This window comes from Doryrhamphus excisus, chromosome 22 (assembly GCF_030265055.1).
Source record: "Doryrhamphus excisus isolate RoL2022-K1 chromosome 22, RoL_Dexc_1.0, whole genome shotgun sequence".
In the NCBI taxonomy this organism is placed as follows: Eukaryota; Metazoa; Chordata; class Actinopteri; order Syngnathiformes; family Syngnathidae; genus Doryrhamphus; species Doryrhamphus excisus.
In genome coordinates this window covers 2,276,467-2,291,008 of record NC_080487.1, presented here as the reverse complement: position 1 = coordinate 2,291,008, position 14,542 = coordinate 2,276,467, and the positions used below count along the sequence as shown (strand labels likewise).

General features: G+C 43.4%; 1 protein-coding gene across 6 annotated transcripts in view; it reads right to left on the bottom strand.

The window, feature by feature from the left end:
* The window catches only part of fam20cb (FAM20C golgi associated secretory pathway kinase b), a 90,790-nt gene that overhangs the window by 35,671 nt on the left and 40,577 nt on the right, over positions 1 to 14,542 (bottom strand). For 5 of the 6 annotated variants that reach the window (XM_058062242.1, XM_058062241.1, XM_058062243.1 and 2 more), the window contains 3 exons: positions 9,222 to 10,758; positions 8,622 to 8,797; positions 4,570 to 4,648 (listed from right to left, as the gene is read on the bottom strand). In XM_058062242.1, the coding sequence (XP_057918225.1) occupies positions 4,570 to 4,648; positions 8,622 to 8,797; positions 9,222 to 9,733 (767 nt within the window). In that variant the 5' untranslated portion in view covers positions 9,734 to 10,758. Of the gene's footprint in view, positions 1 to 4,569; positions 4,649 to 8,621; positions 8,798 to 9,221; positions 10,759 to 10,859; positions 11,007 to 14,542 lie in introns of those variants that run through there. The other variant, XM_058062247.1, reaches the window with a different exon arrangement.

The following is a 14,542-nucleotide window of genomic DNA, read 5'->3' as shown; positions in this document are numbered from 1 at the left end:
AATACAATATTACACAGTAAACAAGCCTGCATGCTGGCAAACAAACTGCCAAGACTAGTAAATACGTGGGGGGGCCAGAATGGCCAGAGAGGAGGAAGTCTGTCCACAGAGAAGTGGAATCAGTGGAATTTTTTATGTGAATATAATTAGAGGGGCATCAATCATTTTCTGGTAGCCGACAAAATATCAACGTGTTTTTTAAATCCCTCACATAGAACAGCAAGTCAGACTATCCCAACTACTATTGTTTAATTTCACAGTTGTGATGCTTTGTATCGAAAATTCATATCCATTCTATTCCAATGTCTCCACTATAGATGGGAATAACAATGGATGCTTTTGGTCGGCCTTCATGCTTTATGTCTTATACTCCACTTCTACTCCTGACTTGTCACGGATATTCTGCACACTTAATGGAGACATTTCCTCCTCTTATTTGGTCTGTCGATACATTATTGACACAAACAAGGTGACATTATCACCCCCTCCCCCTAATGTCAATCAAAGATGTCTCATGGTCCCAAATCAGCACAATTATGGATCGCCCCGCTGGGAGGTCAGCCAGCGCGCCTCGTAAGAATACTCTCATTGATTTGGATGCGACTGAGCCAGCCGGCTGATTGGCAAGCGATACAATTAAGTGGGAGCAGGATGGAGCGGAAGACCATCATTACATCCATCATCAGTCCTTCCCCCCCCGCCTCCATTGGTCGATCATCCACGCTCATCGTCTAATGGGCTTTGTGCGCTCCCAGACTAATTTCACTGTAAATATTACAATCATCTCCCTGAAATAACACCGGAACAAAGCCGTCATGATGGAGACACAGAGGAAAGAAAGACATGAAAAGGAAAAAGAGCTGTGTAAAGTACGGCGATCGGACGAGAACACACGATGTGGCGTTCTTGTCGCCTGTATGTTAAAGATGTGGGAATAGATTTTTGTGGAATAAATCATTGAAGGCAACATGCTGGGGAAGACTTCATTACTGTAGGTACAAATGCACAATTTCATTACCAATATGGTCACCACTATGGTGACTGTCAAATGTATAGCAGCGTAGAACTCGGCTATATTGCATCACATTGTGCTTTGAATTTTGCACCAGCCAAAAATGCACAATTAAGAAAAAACACATAAGTCAGAGTTTAGCAATGACATCACCTCCTCAGCCAAAAAGTGTTGCCACCCGTCTGCTGGCGGCACCCTGTAAACAAATGGCTATTGGGTAATAGCCTTTACATGCTAAGAGAATTGAGGTTTGGTGGTTGTTTAAACACTATACTCCCACTTTTATTGATAGATACACCCATAAACATGTCTATTTTTGACACACACTGTAGATAAAATCAACTTGTGCATCTAAGCACACAACAATGGAGTATTTAAGTGCCAAATCTCAACCCTTGGCAAAAAAGTAGTATATAAAAATATTAAGAAATATACTTTTGTGGGGGGAAGTGAATGCTGAATCACTAATGTGCACATGAAAACACTGAAATATGAAACGTTTTTGTATTAAATGTTTTCTCCTTAAGAGTACAGTAACCCCTTGTGTCTTTGCAATTTGAATTTTACAGTCACTGTTTTTCAAACTATATTAATTAATAAATCTTTGCTTTTTGTGTTTGAATATGGTCAATTATTATTTGAAAAAGATGCACATTTAAGCATACATTTACATATTTTTGCCAAAAATCAGTTTCAAGCATGAGAATAAATGAATACAAATATTCAAAAGACGCATTCAAAGACATTGTGATATGTAGTATTCCACACTGGCCACCAGGTGTCATTAATGTTACGTTCAATGTTCAATGAGACATGATTGCTGGAATAGCAGGCTTTTCTTGCAGGTTTGAATTATCGCAACAAGCACAATATTCCCCAAACACAAGCTAAGGTTCAACTTTCAACTCCTGACTTCACTTCCTGTCCGCCACCCAAAGTTACAGCAACACTCACGAGCACAAGTCTTATTTATGGCTTACTTTGTCATATTATGTCTAGCATATTGGGTAATATGATTGGAAAGGAGACCGCAGGTGACTTATTTAATGTCTAGAAGGCTCCAATAATGCTAAAATCCATATTTAGCAGGTCGTACAGAGGTTTTCCATGCTCCGATTCTTAAGGAAGGAATCAATAAACTGCAATAACAGAGGGATAACTACCATGAAACAAAAGTATGATGGATGCATCTGAGGGTTTTTTCAAGGATGTGGACTATGGTCGAGATAATAACCGAGCATAGTCGTTGCAGTCTCGGGTAATGTCCCCCAAAAGCGCAGCTGGTCTGGAGAAAAACATCATCCGGTGCCTTATTAGATTAGTGGGGTTGGAATATGTCGGGAAAGCTGCAGACACAGCGTCACTGGGCGGAGTCGTCATGACATCATACTAAGCTTATGTACAAGTCGGATGGAAGCTAAACAAGCTGCCAAGCTAAACAATTGGAATTGAGTCAGTACTGAAGTGTACGCCCTCATCGCTACTTCCTGTGGATGTTTGAATTTTGACATTTAGGCACAAACCTCATTGGAAAATTCCAACATTTTTGCGGACTGTCAATGCGGTTCCATTAATTGACTGATTGTTTTTTTACAGTCTTCAGTAGCCTTTTTGGGAAAGACAGTAATAGTAGTAGTAGTAGTAGTAGTAGTAGTCTGATCAGTTTGTGCTCCTCTTGGAAGACTTTCAAGGTAAACAAGAAAAAGAAAATCAATAACCGAGGCTCTAAACTGATTCATGCTTGCTTTTAGGGCCAAAAAGAAAGAAAACAGGAGAAAGCAAACGATCCAAGATGCAAAGGAAGCAGCCAGGAATGATAGCAGTTCTCAGATATCCATATGATCGATATGGCTACCCAGACATCACACACACACGGAAGAGGACATGTGGAGGATGCTGATTGTGGGAGGAGGGGGGGGAGGTGGCGTGTGGAATGTGACATCTCTGATGGAAATGGCGGGAATGATCTGGCAAGACCTTGATCGCAGTCCGAATGAGCACACACACACACACACAAACATGGGCTGCCCTATTTCCTTCAAGTCAAGTGCATTCAAGCGAGATGGGGGCGGGGAGCGGCGACAGAAGAAACCGCCAACCCCTCCCTGTCCCTTCCCTCCCTGCCTGCCTGCTTGCCTTTGGTCTTCAGGATTATCAAACATCTCACAGCTCTGACAAGCACAACTGTTAAGCAACAGATTTACGTCTGAGCCAATCATGCCATGCTTTGTTTTTTTTCACCCCCTAAATTGTCCTCTCACATTTGGGTTGAAATTCCAGGCGAAGCACTGTAATAATCTCAGGATTTGGACACCATTGATCCTCTCACCTTTTCTTCCCTCACACCTCCGCTCTCCTCTCTCCATCCTTCCCCATCTCTCAGCTTTCCTCTTCCAGGCCCGTCAGGATGATTTCAGGCTTGTTGCGTCGGGCCTGACTTAGTGTCATACGACTGAAGCGGTAATTACAAGCGTCTCCGGGTAGTTTTTTTTTTTTTTTTCCTCGCTATACCTATCAAGCGCTGGCTTAACCTCGTTTTCCATGCTGACAAGCGGGGGCCAAACATGGAGCCGTGTAGAACGCCATTAACCCACAATTAAATTACAATCAGCATAACAAAAAGATGGGTGACATTTAAATCCACAAATTGAGACGGGATTAGGAGCAAAGAGGACTCCTCTCCTCGTGTGTTATCATCCAAATGCGACACAGTGGATAAAGGCAATGTGAATTAATCAAACTTTTCACTGTGTCTACCAATGGGGGGGGGGGGGCTTTGCTTATCTCTAAAAGCCAACACAAGGTGTAGGGGTGCAATTTGGTAAAGGAAAAGGAGAATAAAGTTCCACTCATGCGCACCTATTCCCAAGTCTGTCACCTTTTATGTCATAATAGGAAATGACTCCAAAAGAGGCGCGGCTCGGCAAATGAACGACAAAAGCTCCAAGCACATCGTGTCTGGCACCGTTACGGAGGACAGACAGCCAATGTAACCATAAATAATAACTCGTGCAAGAATGACGTCTGAAAGGCTGCAGCTTTCACCTCCGACTGGCTTGCTAAGCCAGAAAGTGCAGTTCTAATATGGTATTACCGCTTAAAACCGGCAGTTAAATTGTCCATCACGGGCGGCTCGCGCGATAACGTGATGTCAACATTTCTTTCAGCAGCCTTTTCATTCACTTTACGAGCCAATTGGCGAGAAATCTCAGCCGATGATAGCGCCATGCTAGCAGCTCCGCGAGGCAAACCGGAGCTGTCTCACGAGAGCATCGTGTGCAACCATCTTTATTTGGTTTTAAGTGGAGCTGGCCGTGTGTTTTAAGCGCTTACTTACAGTAAGTAGTAAGTCATATGCACCAATTACGGTTTTGCAGCATGCCTATAAAAGCAAAACCTCCCAAATATTGGAAAGAAATATCTGGTATTCATCCAGATAGGCTGTACTGATGTAACACAAGCAGACATATTTTTGGTCATATGCAAGAACATTTCTTATGTGACACGAACAATGAACAAAACGGACAACAGGGAGGAAGACAATAATTAGAACTTACTTCATGGGTTTGAAGAGAGCTTGGCCGTAGTTCTGGAAGGTCATAATGAGCTTGAGTTGGGTGCCTCCCGATTTCATTGCTGTTGGAGGAAAACAGACAAACACAAACTATGATTAACCTAGTTTACGAAGAGTTGCTTTCTGAAATGAAAGGTCAGACGAGAACTGAAATGTACGAGAAAACCAAATCCATTCGAACATAACAAATAATGCAAATCCGATTCATCCATTCCAGACAAAAAAATATTGAGTGGAAGGAGGAGAGGAGAGTAGAGTAGAGGAGAGGAGAGCAGAGGAGAGTAGAGGGGAGCCACGCTGACACCGTTTCATTCTAGTCTGTTTCAAGCTTAACTATAAAAAGTGGACGCTTAGAGCTGTACACTCACTTGAACTTTGAACTTGAACTGTAACCTCCAGCAGCAGGTCCAATCATCATAACACACAAAGGCCCGGCTCACTATCTGCCTCCCTGAAAGCATTCTCCCTGCAACCTGTGCTAACTAAAGAACCTTTACATTACAGTCATATTGTAAAAGACAATATCTTTATCATTTGCTACGGTGCCTTTCTTGACTTGAATATTTCTCGCCTTCTTTATCAAATCGCTTGGGCGCCTCATCAGCGTAGACCTCAGTCCTGGACAGGAGGAATGGAGGAAGGGAGGAAGGAAGCAAGGAAGGAAGGTAGGAAGCAAGGAAGCAAGGAAGGAAGCAAGGAAGGAAGGAAGGAAGGAAGCAAGGAACCAAGCAAGCAAGGAAGCAAGGAACCAAGCAAGCAAGGAAGGAAGGAAGGAAGCAAGCAAGGAAGCAAGCAAGCAAGGAAGCAAGGAAGGAAGCAAGGAAGCAAGGAAGGAAGCAAGGAAGGAAGCAAGGAAGGAAGCAAGGAAGGAAGCAAGGAAGGAAGCAAGTAAGGAAGCAAGTAAGCAAGGAAGCAAGTAAGCAAGGAAGCAAGTAAGCAAGGAAGCAAGTAAGCAAGGAAGCAAGTAAGCAAGGAAGCAAGTAAGCAAGGAAGCAAGGAAGCAAGGAAGCAAGTAAGCAAGGAAGCAAGGAAGGAAGCAAGGAAGGAAGCAAGGAAGGAAGCAAGGAAGGAAGGAAGCAAGGAAGGAAGCAAGGAAGGAAGCAAGGAAGGAAGAAATAAACCACACACACATACACAATGGGTTCCGAGCTGGAATCTGTCTATAGTGTCCTAACAACTGGTCATTTTTCACAGAGAGTGAATCTCCCGTTCTCGGATGCTCTGTTAGGGTATTTGACTTGTTGGTTGAAGCATACTGTTTGGCCAGGATGGCCTCGGATAAGCCTAATGCCATGGATGGACGGATGGATGGATGGACACCTTATTAGCGTCTTTTTAAATAAAAACACTTCTATAAAAAAAAAATGAGCAACACCACAAAGTGTTTAAATGAGGAGCATGAACTAAAATGTCTGAACAAAAAACTGAGCCTTTTCACTAAACCCTTAGCTAAGCTCCATAGCATCCAAAGCCTGTGTTTCAGCTGTTTGTTGAAAAGCTTTCTCATAAAGCTGCAAAAAATTGAACATGAAAAACAAGACAGGTAATAAACCCATTAAGTGTACTACGACTAACTATGCATTTGTACCTGCATGCCAGGCTGTTTACACCAACAGTAGCCCACACGAGGCATCACAACATGACACTACTAGACACGACTAGTCAATGACTAGCAAATGTGTGTATATGTGCCAATGTTTGTGTCTGAGGGAGGCGAAGGGCAGCAGGCCTTCTGCTCCCCTGATGTTTACTCTCACTGTGTATTCTCCGGAGCACCTCCCTCCCTCCCTCTTGTGCTTCCTGTCTGTGTTCCTATTCATCCCCATTCCCCCTCTTTGAACATGATAGTGCATTCAAAAAAGGTGCTCATGGGACTGGGCTCACTACAGGTGTGAAGACTGAGATTTCCAAAATAAGCAAGCATGTTTGTTATTTCTACTCAGTTCCATCAACCCAACAGTCACTGTGTTGTGCAATATACTTGTTAATAAATGACCATGTGGTAAAATATAGCTATGTTTTCCTTCCCACTTTCTCATGCACTCCAAATTATTATTAAAGTCTAAAAAAAACTAAATTGGATTTTCAGAAATAACAGCTCTCTCTGCTCTGTCCTCTTGCAGTTTATCTTAATAAACGCCACTGGTAAAAGAGAGCTACATTTTCCTTCCTGCTTTCTCATGCACTCCAAATCATTATTAAAGTCTAAAAAAAAACTAAGTTGGATTATCAGAAATAACAGCTCTCGCTGCTCTGGCCTCTTCAGTTTAGGTAAATAAACACCACTGGTAAAAGAGAGCTACATTTTCCTTCCCGCTTTCTCATGCACTCCAAATCATTACTAAAGTCTAAAAAAAAACAAGTTGGACTCTCAGAAATAACAGCTCTCGCTGCTCTGGCCTTTTGCAGTTTAGGTAAATAAACACCACAGCTATCATGAGAGCACTTATTCACTGGTCGCTCACTGGTTAACTTATTTTTACACTTGTATGACTATCTATGAAGTTGTTGGTGTATCCTCCATACAAGCGGTGCTATCCTGAAGTTGAGATAATAACATAGTGCTGTTAGCTTGTGTTGCTGTTGTGCCCCGGGCCTGTGTGTGTCACGGCTCTGTAATTACTGAGTCACCATGTATTTAACTAGCTGGAGAGTGCCTTCCTCTATCCACCCAGAGTCAGAGCGCAAAAAAGGGGGGGCTGGGGGGGGGACCTTGCAGCAATGAAGCAGAAATAAACATGTAAAAGAAATCCAGGAAGGGTTCCTCTTCTAAACAGTTCACCCATACTCATCGGTAAGTGCTTCATCTTTGCTTAAGGCTACTTCCCTCTTTCCCATAGACCCAAAAAGCCAGAATTCTGCGATGCCTTTTAAGAGTTACTGCAACATGAGCGGCCCTGAGGCAAGAAGCACTTCTGGAATTTGGGAACTGGACTGAGCCAAACAGGAAGACAATCCCTCCTGAATTTAAAAAAAAAAAAAAAACAGCAGCTCTGTCAGGTGTTCACTTTCACTTGCAGCTGAAGGCTTTTTTGGCTTTGAATGGAGAATCTCATTTACATGGCGCCTGTCAATCAAGCACTATTTGATTCGTGATCAATCTACAGACGAGCTGTGTAGAGACTTGCAGGTGTTCTTCCAGGCTTTATGTATTCTGCTTTGCTGTTCTGGGACCGCATGAGGGCTGATTTGGCCTTATAAGGCTGATCAGATGGAGAAATATTACAGGACAAGCCTGAGGGCAGCTTGCATCTTCATGCATCCTTGCGTGTGTTCATAATGCTGCTTGTGAAGGTGAGTAGGTGCTCGTTAAAGATCTTCTACTGTATATGACTAACCGTTCTGATGATTGCAAAAACCTATTGCAAAGATCCTCTACATCAGGGGTCTCAAACACGCGGCCCGCGGGCCAAATGTGGCCCACAGGACACTAGTTTGAGGCCCTCACCTTGATATGAAAGTTTAATGTTTGATATGGATGCTGTATGGTATCATGTACCCAGAAAAAAATATTACGTTTGATTAATGTTCATGTTAAAGGTTAAATAACTGTTAATAGTTATCCTCCCTATCCGTGTGGAAGTGGTAAGTTTTTGGCTTTTTAAGTTTAAAGGAAATAACTTGGAGGCTACCGTTTAGGTCGCGAGCTCTCTAGTTAGCATGTGTCTCAAGACCCTGCAGTTGCGCAATATGTTGTAAATAAAAAGAGTATAAATGTGACTATAGTCGTGTTTTGTCATGTCTACAGGGCTCTAATAATGCTTTGTTCATTTTAATCTGAAAAAAATAATAATTTGTCTACCCACCAACTATATGTGGTTTCTTAAGTTTTTATTATTTGCCGTTTTATTATTATTACGTTGCGCTGGTCTTTGTTTCATACACAACATGATATTATGCTGAGGTGGCACAGCACTACATTACATTACACTACATTACATTACATTACATTACATTCCCAGTTCGCCAGAGGTTTGTTGGACCATTAAGTACTGTAATAGCATCCCTGGGGAATGTACTCTACTTGGTACTCACCCACGCTGGTGATCCTCTGGACGACCAGGTCCTTCAGCAGCGCGTCGATGACAGGGTTGTGTCTGGAGTAGAGTTCGTAACGATTGATTCCAATGTGGAAGCGTAGCCAGTTGGGATAAGAGTCCGCCGTCAGCTCTCCGGTCGGGCTGAACTCGTCTGGGTTGCCTTCGCCGTTCCTGGGAGAGAGTAACAATATTCATTCATTCATTTTCTACCGCTTTTTTGTCCTGGAGCCTATCCCAGCTGTCTTCGGGCGTGAGGCGGGGTACACCCTGGACTGGTGGCCAGCCAATCACAGGGCACATATAGACAAACAACCATTCACACTCACATTCATACCTATGAACAATTTGGAGTGGCTAATTAACCTAGCATGTTTTTTTGGAATGTGGGAGGAAACTGGAGTACCTGGAGAAAACCCACGCATGCACGGGCAGAACATGCAAACTCCACACAGAGATGGCCGAGGGTGGGATTGAACTCTGGTCTCCTAGCTGTGAGGTCTGCGTGCTAACCACTAGACCGCCGTGCCACCGAGTAACAATACATTTTTGAAATATATTATGTACTAATTGTGTAAAAAAAATAGAACTACTTAACCATTCCCGCTCTGCTGCTTTGGGGTCAAAGCGGATGTCCGTGTTGACGTTAAACAGCGTGTCTTCATCCGTGAGGGCCGGCAGGGCCCGTTTGTATAAAGGGTGTTCATACAAGGCGGCCAGCCTGGAGCCTTTCACCGGGGTATTCTTGCTCACGGTGGCGTCCTGGATGAACTGCCTCTTCCTGTCTCCACGCTGCCCGTAGAGCTCCAGCTTCCTGAATCCTTGAGATTTGTCTCCCGCCACCGGGACCTTCTCCAAGGAATGTGAGGAGACGTTGGAGGTGGCGGGGTCGTTGCTGAAGTCCTGGAGGATGCGCAGGGTGTGCTTGTTGGGCCAGCCTTGCTTGGCCCAGCTGCGAGGCTCCTCGCTGGGCGTGTGCAAGCAGGAGCATCCGTCCGTGCCATGCCTCTCCAGCTTGGGGAGAAGGTCTATCATGATGTGCATGGAGCACGCCACCAAGAACACCATGAGGATCAAAACCCGGAATTTCCTCAGGAGGATCATCTTCATGGTCTCCCTTTTCAGCAGATGTGAGTATTTACTGCAGATGATGAGAACGCAGATGCACAGGCTGACTACATCACTGATGATGTTGATCAGACTGGACGCCAGTCTAATGAAATACACATTAAACACCAAGGACCCATCTTCACTTGCCGTCTTGAGTAGAGGATTCAGCGTTCAAGCGGTGTTTTTTTTTTCAGAGTACAGTTTTTTGCTGGAATTGTGTGGATTTTAAAGGGTTAAAAACACCAAGGAGAGTCCGGGTGGCCCGGGTCGAGCGGGTTCAGACCAACGGTCGACTTGCGCAAGCCACACATCCTCGTCACACGGCCGCCTCTGCGCCTCGGCGGTGCGCAGCGAACAGGTTCTGGAGCCCCGACGCGCTGAAGTACGAATCCCTTAAACGTGGATGTCCGGAGGCGCTCGTGGGTCCTCACACGCCATGGATCCGGACTTCAATGTCACAGGAAAGTCCCCGCAAGTGGCGAATCATCCACACGCAAAAACAACCGCTATCCCCGGACAGGTAAGAAGAACGAGAGGCGGGGAGAGACAGAGAGAGGAACACCTCCAGGGGTTGCAGCTTGAAGAGAAAGCACGTCTTTTAGCGAGTGAGCATCTGGGTGGGTGTGTTAAATGTGATGCTGGAGCCAAAGACAAGATCCTGCCTTTCTGCTCTGCGTCACTGAACGCACATTGGCTGAGCTCAGATGCACAGAGAAAGAGAGAGACACATAAACGCCTCTCTGTTCCTCTTCTTGGGACTAGAACCTGCACTTCCACGTCGTGCAGGAAGAGGGCGTCTTTTCACTGACCAATATTTAGCCTGGCTTTTAATACAGCATTTCTTTTTCCACCAGGAAAAATTCATCTACCGGAATCCCTCCGAAATGGAAATGCCTCCTTAGACGAGTGTGTCCATCAGTGAAACATTAGGCTGGGCCATTAGACTGCTCATCAGTCACTGCATCCACTCTGCTGCTAGGAGGCCACTTTGCAGCAATCTCGGCTTCGGTAATCAAGTTTGAGAGCTGCAAGATAAAAAAAAAACATTTCAGTTCTGTTCTTCTTTGAAGGCCTTGATACACAAGAAACACTTTAAAAAAAAAAAAAAAAAAAAAGGATACTTAACCTGAATTCCAAGTGAAGGTGACATCCTATACTATATACAACACTGCAGCAAGTAGATTTAAAAAAATCTGTTTTCAGAAGAAAAAAAATATTTTCAGAAGTGTCAAATCACTGACCAAAAGGATATTTGTGTTGTTCAATACCCCGCCCCGCTTCAAAGACTAAAAGCCTTTTTGCCTTTGCCTTCAAGAGGTCAGGACTGTTAGAGTATTTGACCAAAATGACATAAAAGGAAGATTTTTAGGGCTGTGGTCTTCATAGCTGATGGGAAGCCTGTTTCACTTTAAATGCAGATCAATATATTGCATAATCTCATGTTCTTTTTGCATTTTGATACTATTTTCATCACCTGGTTACATTCCACCTGCCAATAAAGCTAATATTTGTACATTTTTGTTCAGGAATATATCCCAAAATGATGCAATTCACTCCAAATGTAATTTTTCAAAACAAAAAATTAGGACATGTTACCAGTACTGGATTAAAAGAACAATTTTCACAATCACCAATTTTCAGTCATGTTATGATGCTATATGGACTCTATGATAGCTAACGTTAGCAGCTAAACTTAGCCATACATTCAACAAAAATATAAACGTACCGATTTTGGGCTACTCAAAGATCTAAAACTTTGTTATGTACACACAACGATGCCTATCGCTTTCAAATATTGGTATGTGCTACCTATATGTGCTAGTTAGCATTCATCAGTCATGATTCCTAATATACTGTATACACCTCACAGGGGTGGCGTATTTAGATGCTAATGAGACAGCATGCTTATTGCACTGGAGGGTGGCTGCAGTAAAAGGTCACTCCAAAAATGTGCTACGTCGGAGTAGATTCAAAATGTAGCAGTTTTATTTATATACAATATACACCATACGTGATAGTAAATCTATTACACATGCATATATTTATGAATATATTTTCTATGTTTCTAGTAGGAGGTAGCGCCTTTGGACTAGCTCGCAGGCTGAAAAAGTGTCAGCACCCCTGGAATAGATCATTTGGTTGTCCCGCACAGGGCGCCATTGAAGCTACAACGGCCACTGTTTCCCCAAAGAAATGGATCTAAATATCACACCCTTACTAATGTATTGACCTTTGACCTTTACAAATACAGCATCCGGTGCAACAGTCTTCTTTAATGGCTAATTGGTACCGTGTGTTATGGCTCCGCTCACGCTTCCTGGCTTTGTGAAATGGGCAACTGGGACACGCCGTAAAGCGCTTGCATGTAATGTGGCGTGTGTACATGCATGAGTAAGCCATCGTGCTGTTTGTGATTACCTCTCTGGATGAGTTTGTAATTAAAGTAGACCTGAGAGAGAGTGGAGGTTGGAAACCGCTAATGCAGCAGGTGGAAAGGAAAAGATTCATAAGGGGGGAGAAAAGTAGTAAGAGTGAAAGACTGGTTGGGAATGCTAATGAGGTGGATTGAGAAGGTATATAAACACAGGTGATGTGATGGCTTCATGCCGCAGTGGGACTGTTGATTGTGTTAAGACAACACAGGGAAAACTGTATCTGAGAATGCAATTTTAAAGTATGAAAAATAAACCCGCATTTACAATTATCAGCATAGCGGGGTCATTGTTGCCTGTTTAAACACAGCATAGTGTCTAGGTCAGGGGTCTCAAACTCAATTTACCTGGGAGCCACTGGAGCTAGGGTCTGGGCAAGGCTGGGCCGCATCAGGTTTAAAAAAAACAAACAAAAAAAACGCATTTATAAAAAACAGAAAAATATACAAACTTTTTCACTGCTTTGGTTCCGATTTTCTACAATAAAAGCTCTGATAAACATTCCACTGTCAAATATCTTAATTTTTATTTTTCTGCACAAAATAAGCTGAAAATAAATAAACAAATCAAGAATAAAGAAAATCAATCAACCAGTAATAAATAAATATAATAATAATAATAAAACGGCAAATAATAAAAGCTTAAGAAACCACAAATAGTTGGTGGGTAGACAAATTTTTTTTTCAGATTAAAATGAACAAAGCATTATTAGAGCCCTGTAGACATGACAAAACACGACTATAGTCACATTTATACTCTTTTTATTTACAACATATTGCGTAACTGCAGGGTCTTGAGACACATGCTAACTCGCAAACTAGAGAGCTAGCGACCTAAACGGTAGCCTTCGAGTTATTTCCTTTAAACTTAAAAAGCCAAAAACGTACCACTTCCACACGGATAGGGAGGATAACTATTAACAGTTATTTAACCTTTAACATGAACATTAATCAAACGTAATAATTTTTTCTGGGTACATGATACCATACAGCATCCATATCAAACATTAAACTTTCATATCAAGGCCCGCAGGACACTAGTTTGAGACCCCTGGTCTAGGTCCTAACAAAGTAGAGCTTTTATCGGACCGCTTCCTCTGCCACGGTGTTTGGTGTCATTGCAGGGGGGGGGGGGGGGTGATGCTTGTTGCCTGTCCACATGTCATGTGGACCCGTCCACTCGCCTGAGGTGAAACAACCCTGAGATGGATGTGTATTGATGTCAGCCAGCCGTGAATCACAGTGGTCAATGGGTCAGCGCTTCCTCACAAGGCCCCTGTCTAATGTGATTGTTGCAAAAGCAGCACTTTGGTTCTGGCTCAGTTGGCGTTATATAGGACACGCATAGGACAGACAACAAAAATCCTATTCCCGACTGTTGTCAAATTACATTAGAGACACTATTATTATTATTATGTGTAGTCTGTTTCTATGTGTAGTCTGTTTTCTTGGTTGGCTAGTAAATCCTTCAATTTTTATGCATTCATTCATTCATTTTCTACTGCTTTTTCGCGGGGGTGCTGGAGCCTATCCCAGCTGTCTTTGGGCGAGAGGCGGAGTACACATATCACAGGGCACATATAGACAAACAACCATTCACACTCACATTCATACCTATGGACAATTTGGAGTGGCCGATTAACCTAGCATGTTTTTGGAATGTGGGAGGAAACCGGAGTACCCGGAGAAAACCCACGCATGCACGGGGAGAACTGAATGCAAACTCCACACAGAGAGGGTGGAATTGAACCCTGGTCTCCTAGCTGTGAGGTCTGCGCGCTAACCACTAGACCGCCGTGTCACCCCCTCCATTTTTATCATTTCATTTTCTACCGCTTTTCCTCACGAGAGTCGCGGGGGGTGCTGGAGCCTATCCCAGCTGTCTTCGGGCGAGAGGCGGGGTACACCCTGGACTGGTGGCCAGCCAATCACAGGGCACATATAGACAAACAACCATTCACACTCACATTCATACCTATGGACAATTTGGAGTCGCCAATTAACCTAGCATGTTTTTGGAATGTGGGAGGAAACCCACGCATGCACGGGAGAACATGCAAACTCCACACAAAGAGCGTGGAATTGAACCCTGGTCTACTAGCTGTGAGGTCTGCGCGCTAACCACTCCATTTTTATTTTGAATAAAATGCAACTGGTGTACATATCAAATGCAAATCTTCCGTTTTTATAATTTTTTATAACGTTTTTTTTCTTATCACAAAGTGTGCCATACTATAGGAGATTGACAGAGAAAACAGCCTGCCCCGATATGTGGTGTGACAACAGTATTAAAGGCGTCCAAGCTTTGCACAGACAAGATCAGGAGGAGGTGGAGGGCATCGGAACAGATAGCTGACTGCAGCACAGGCTGTAAATTC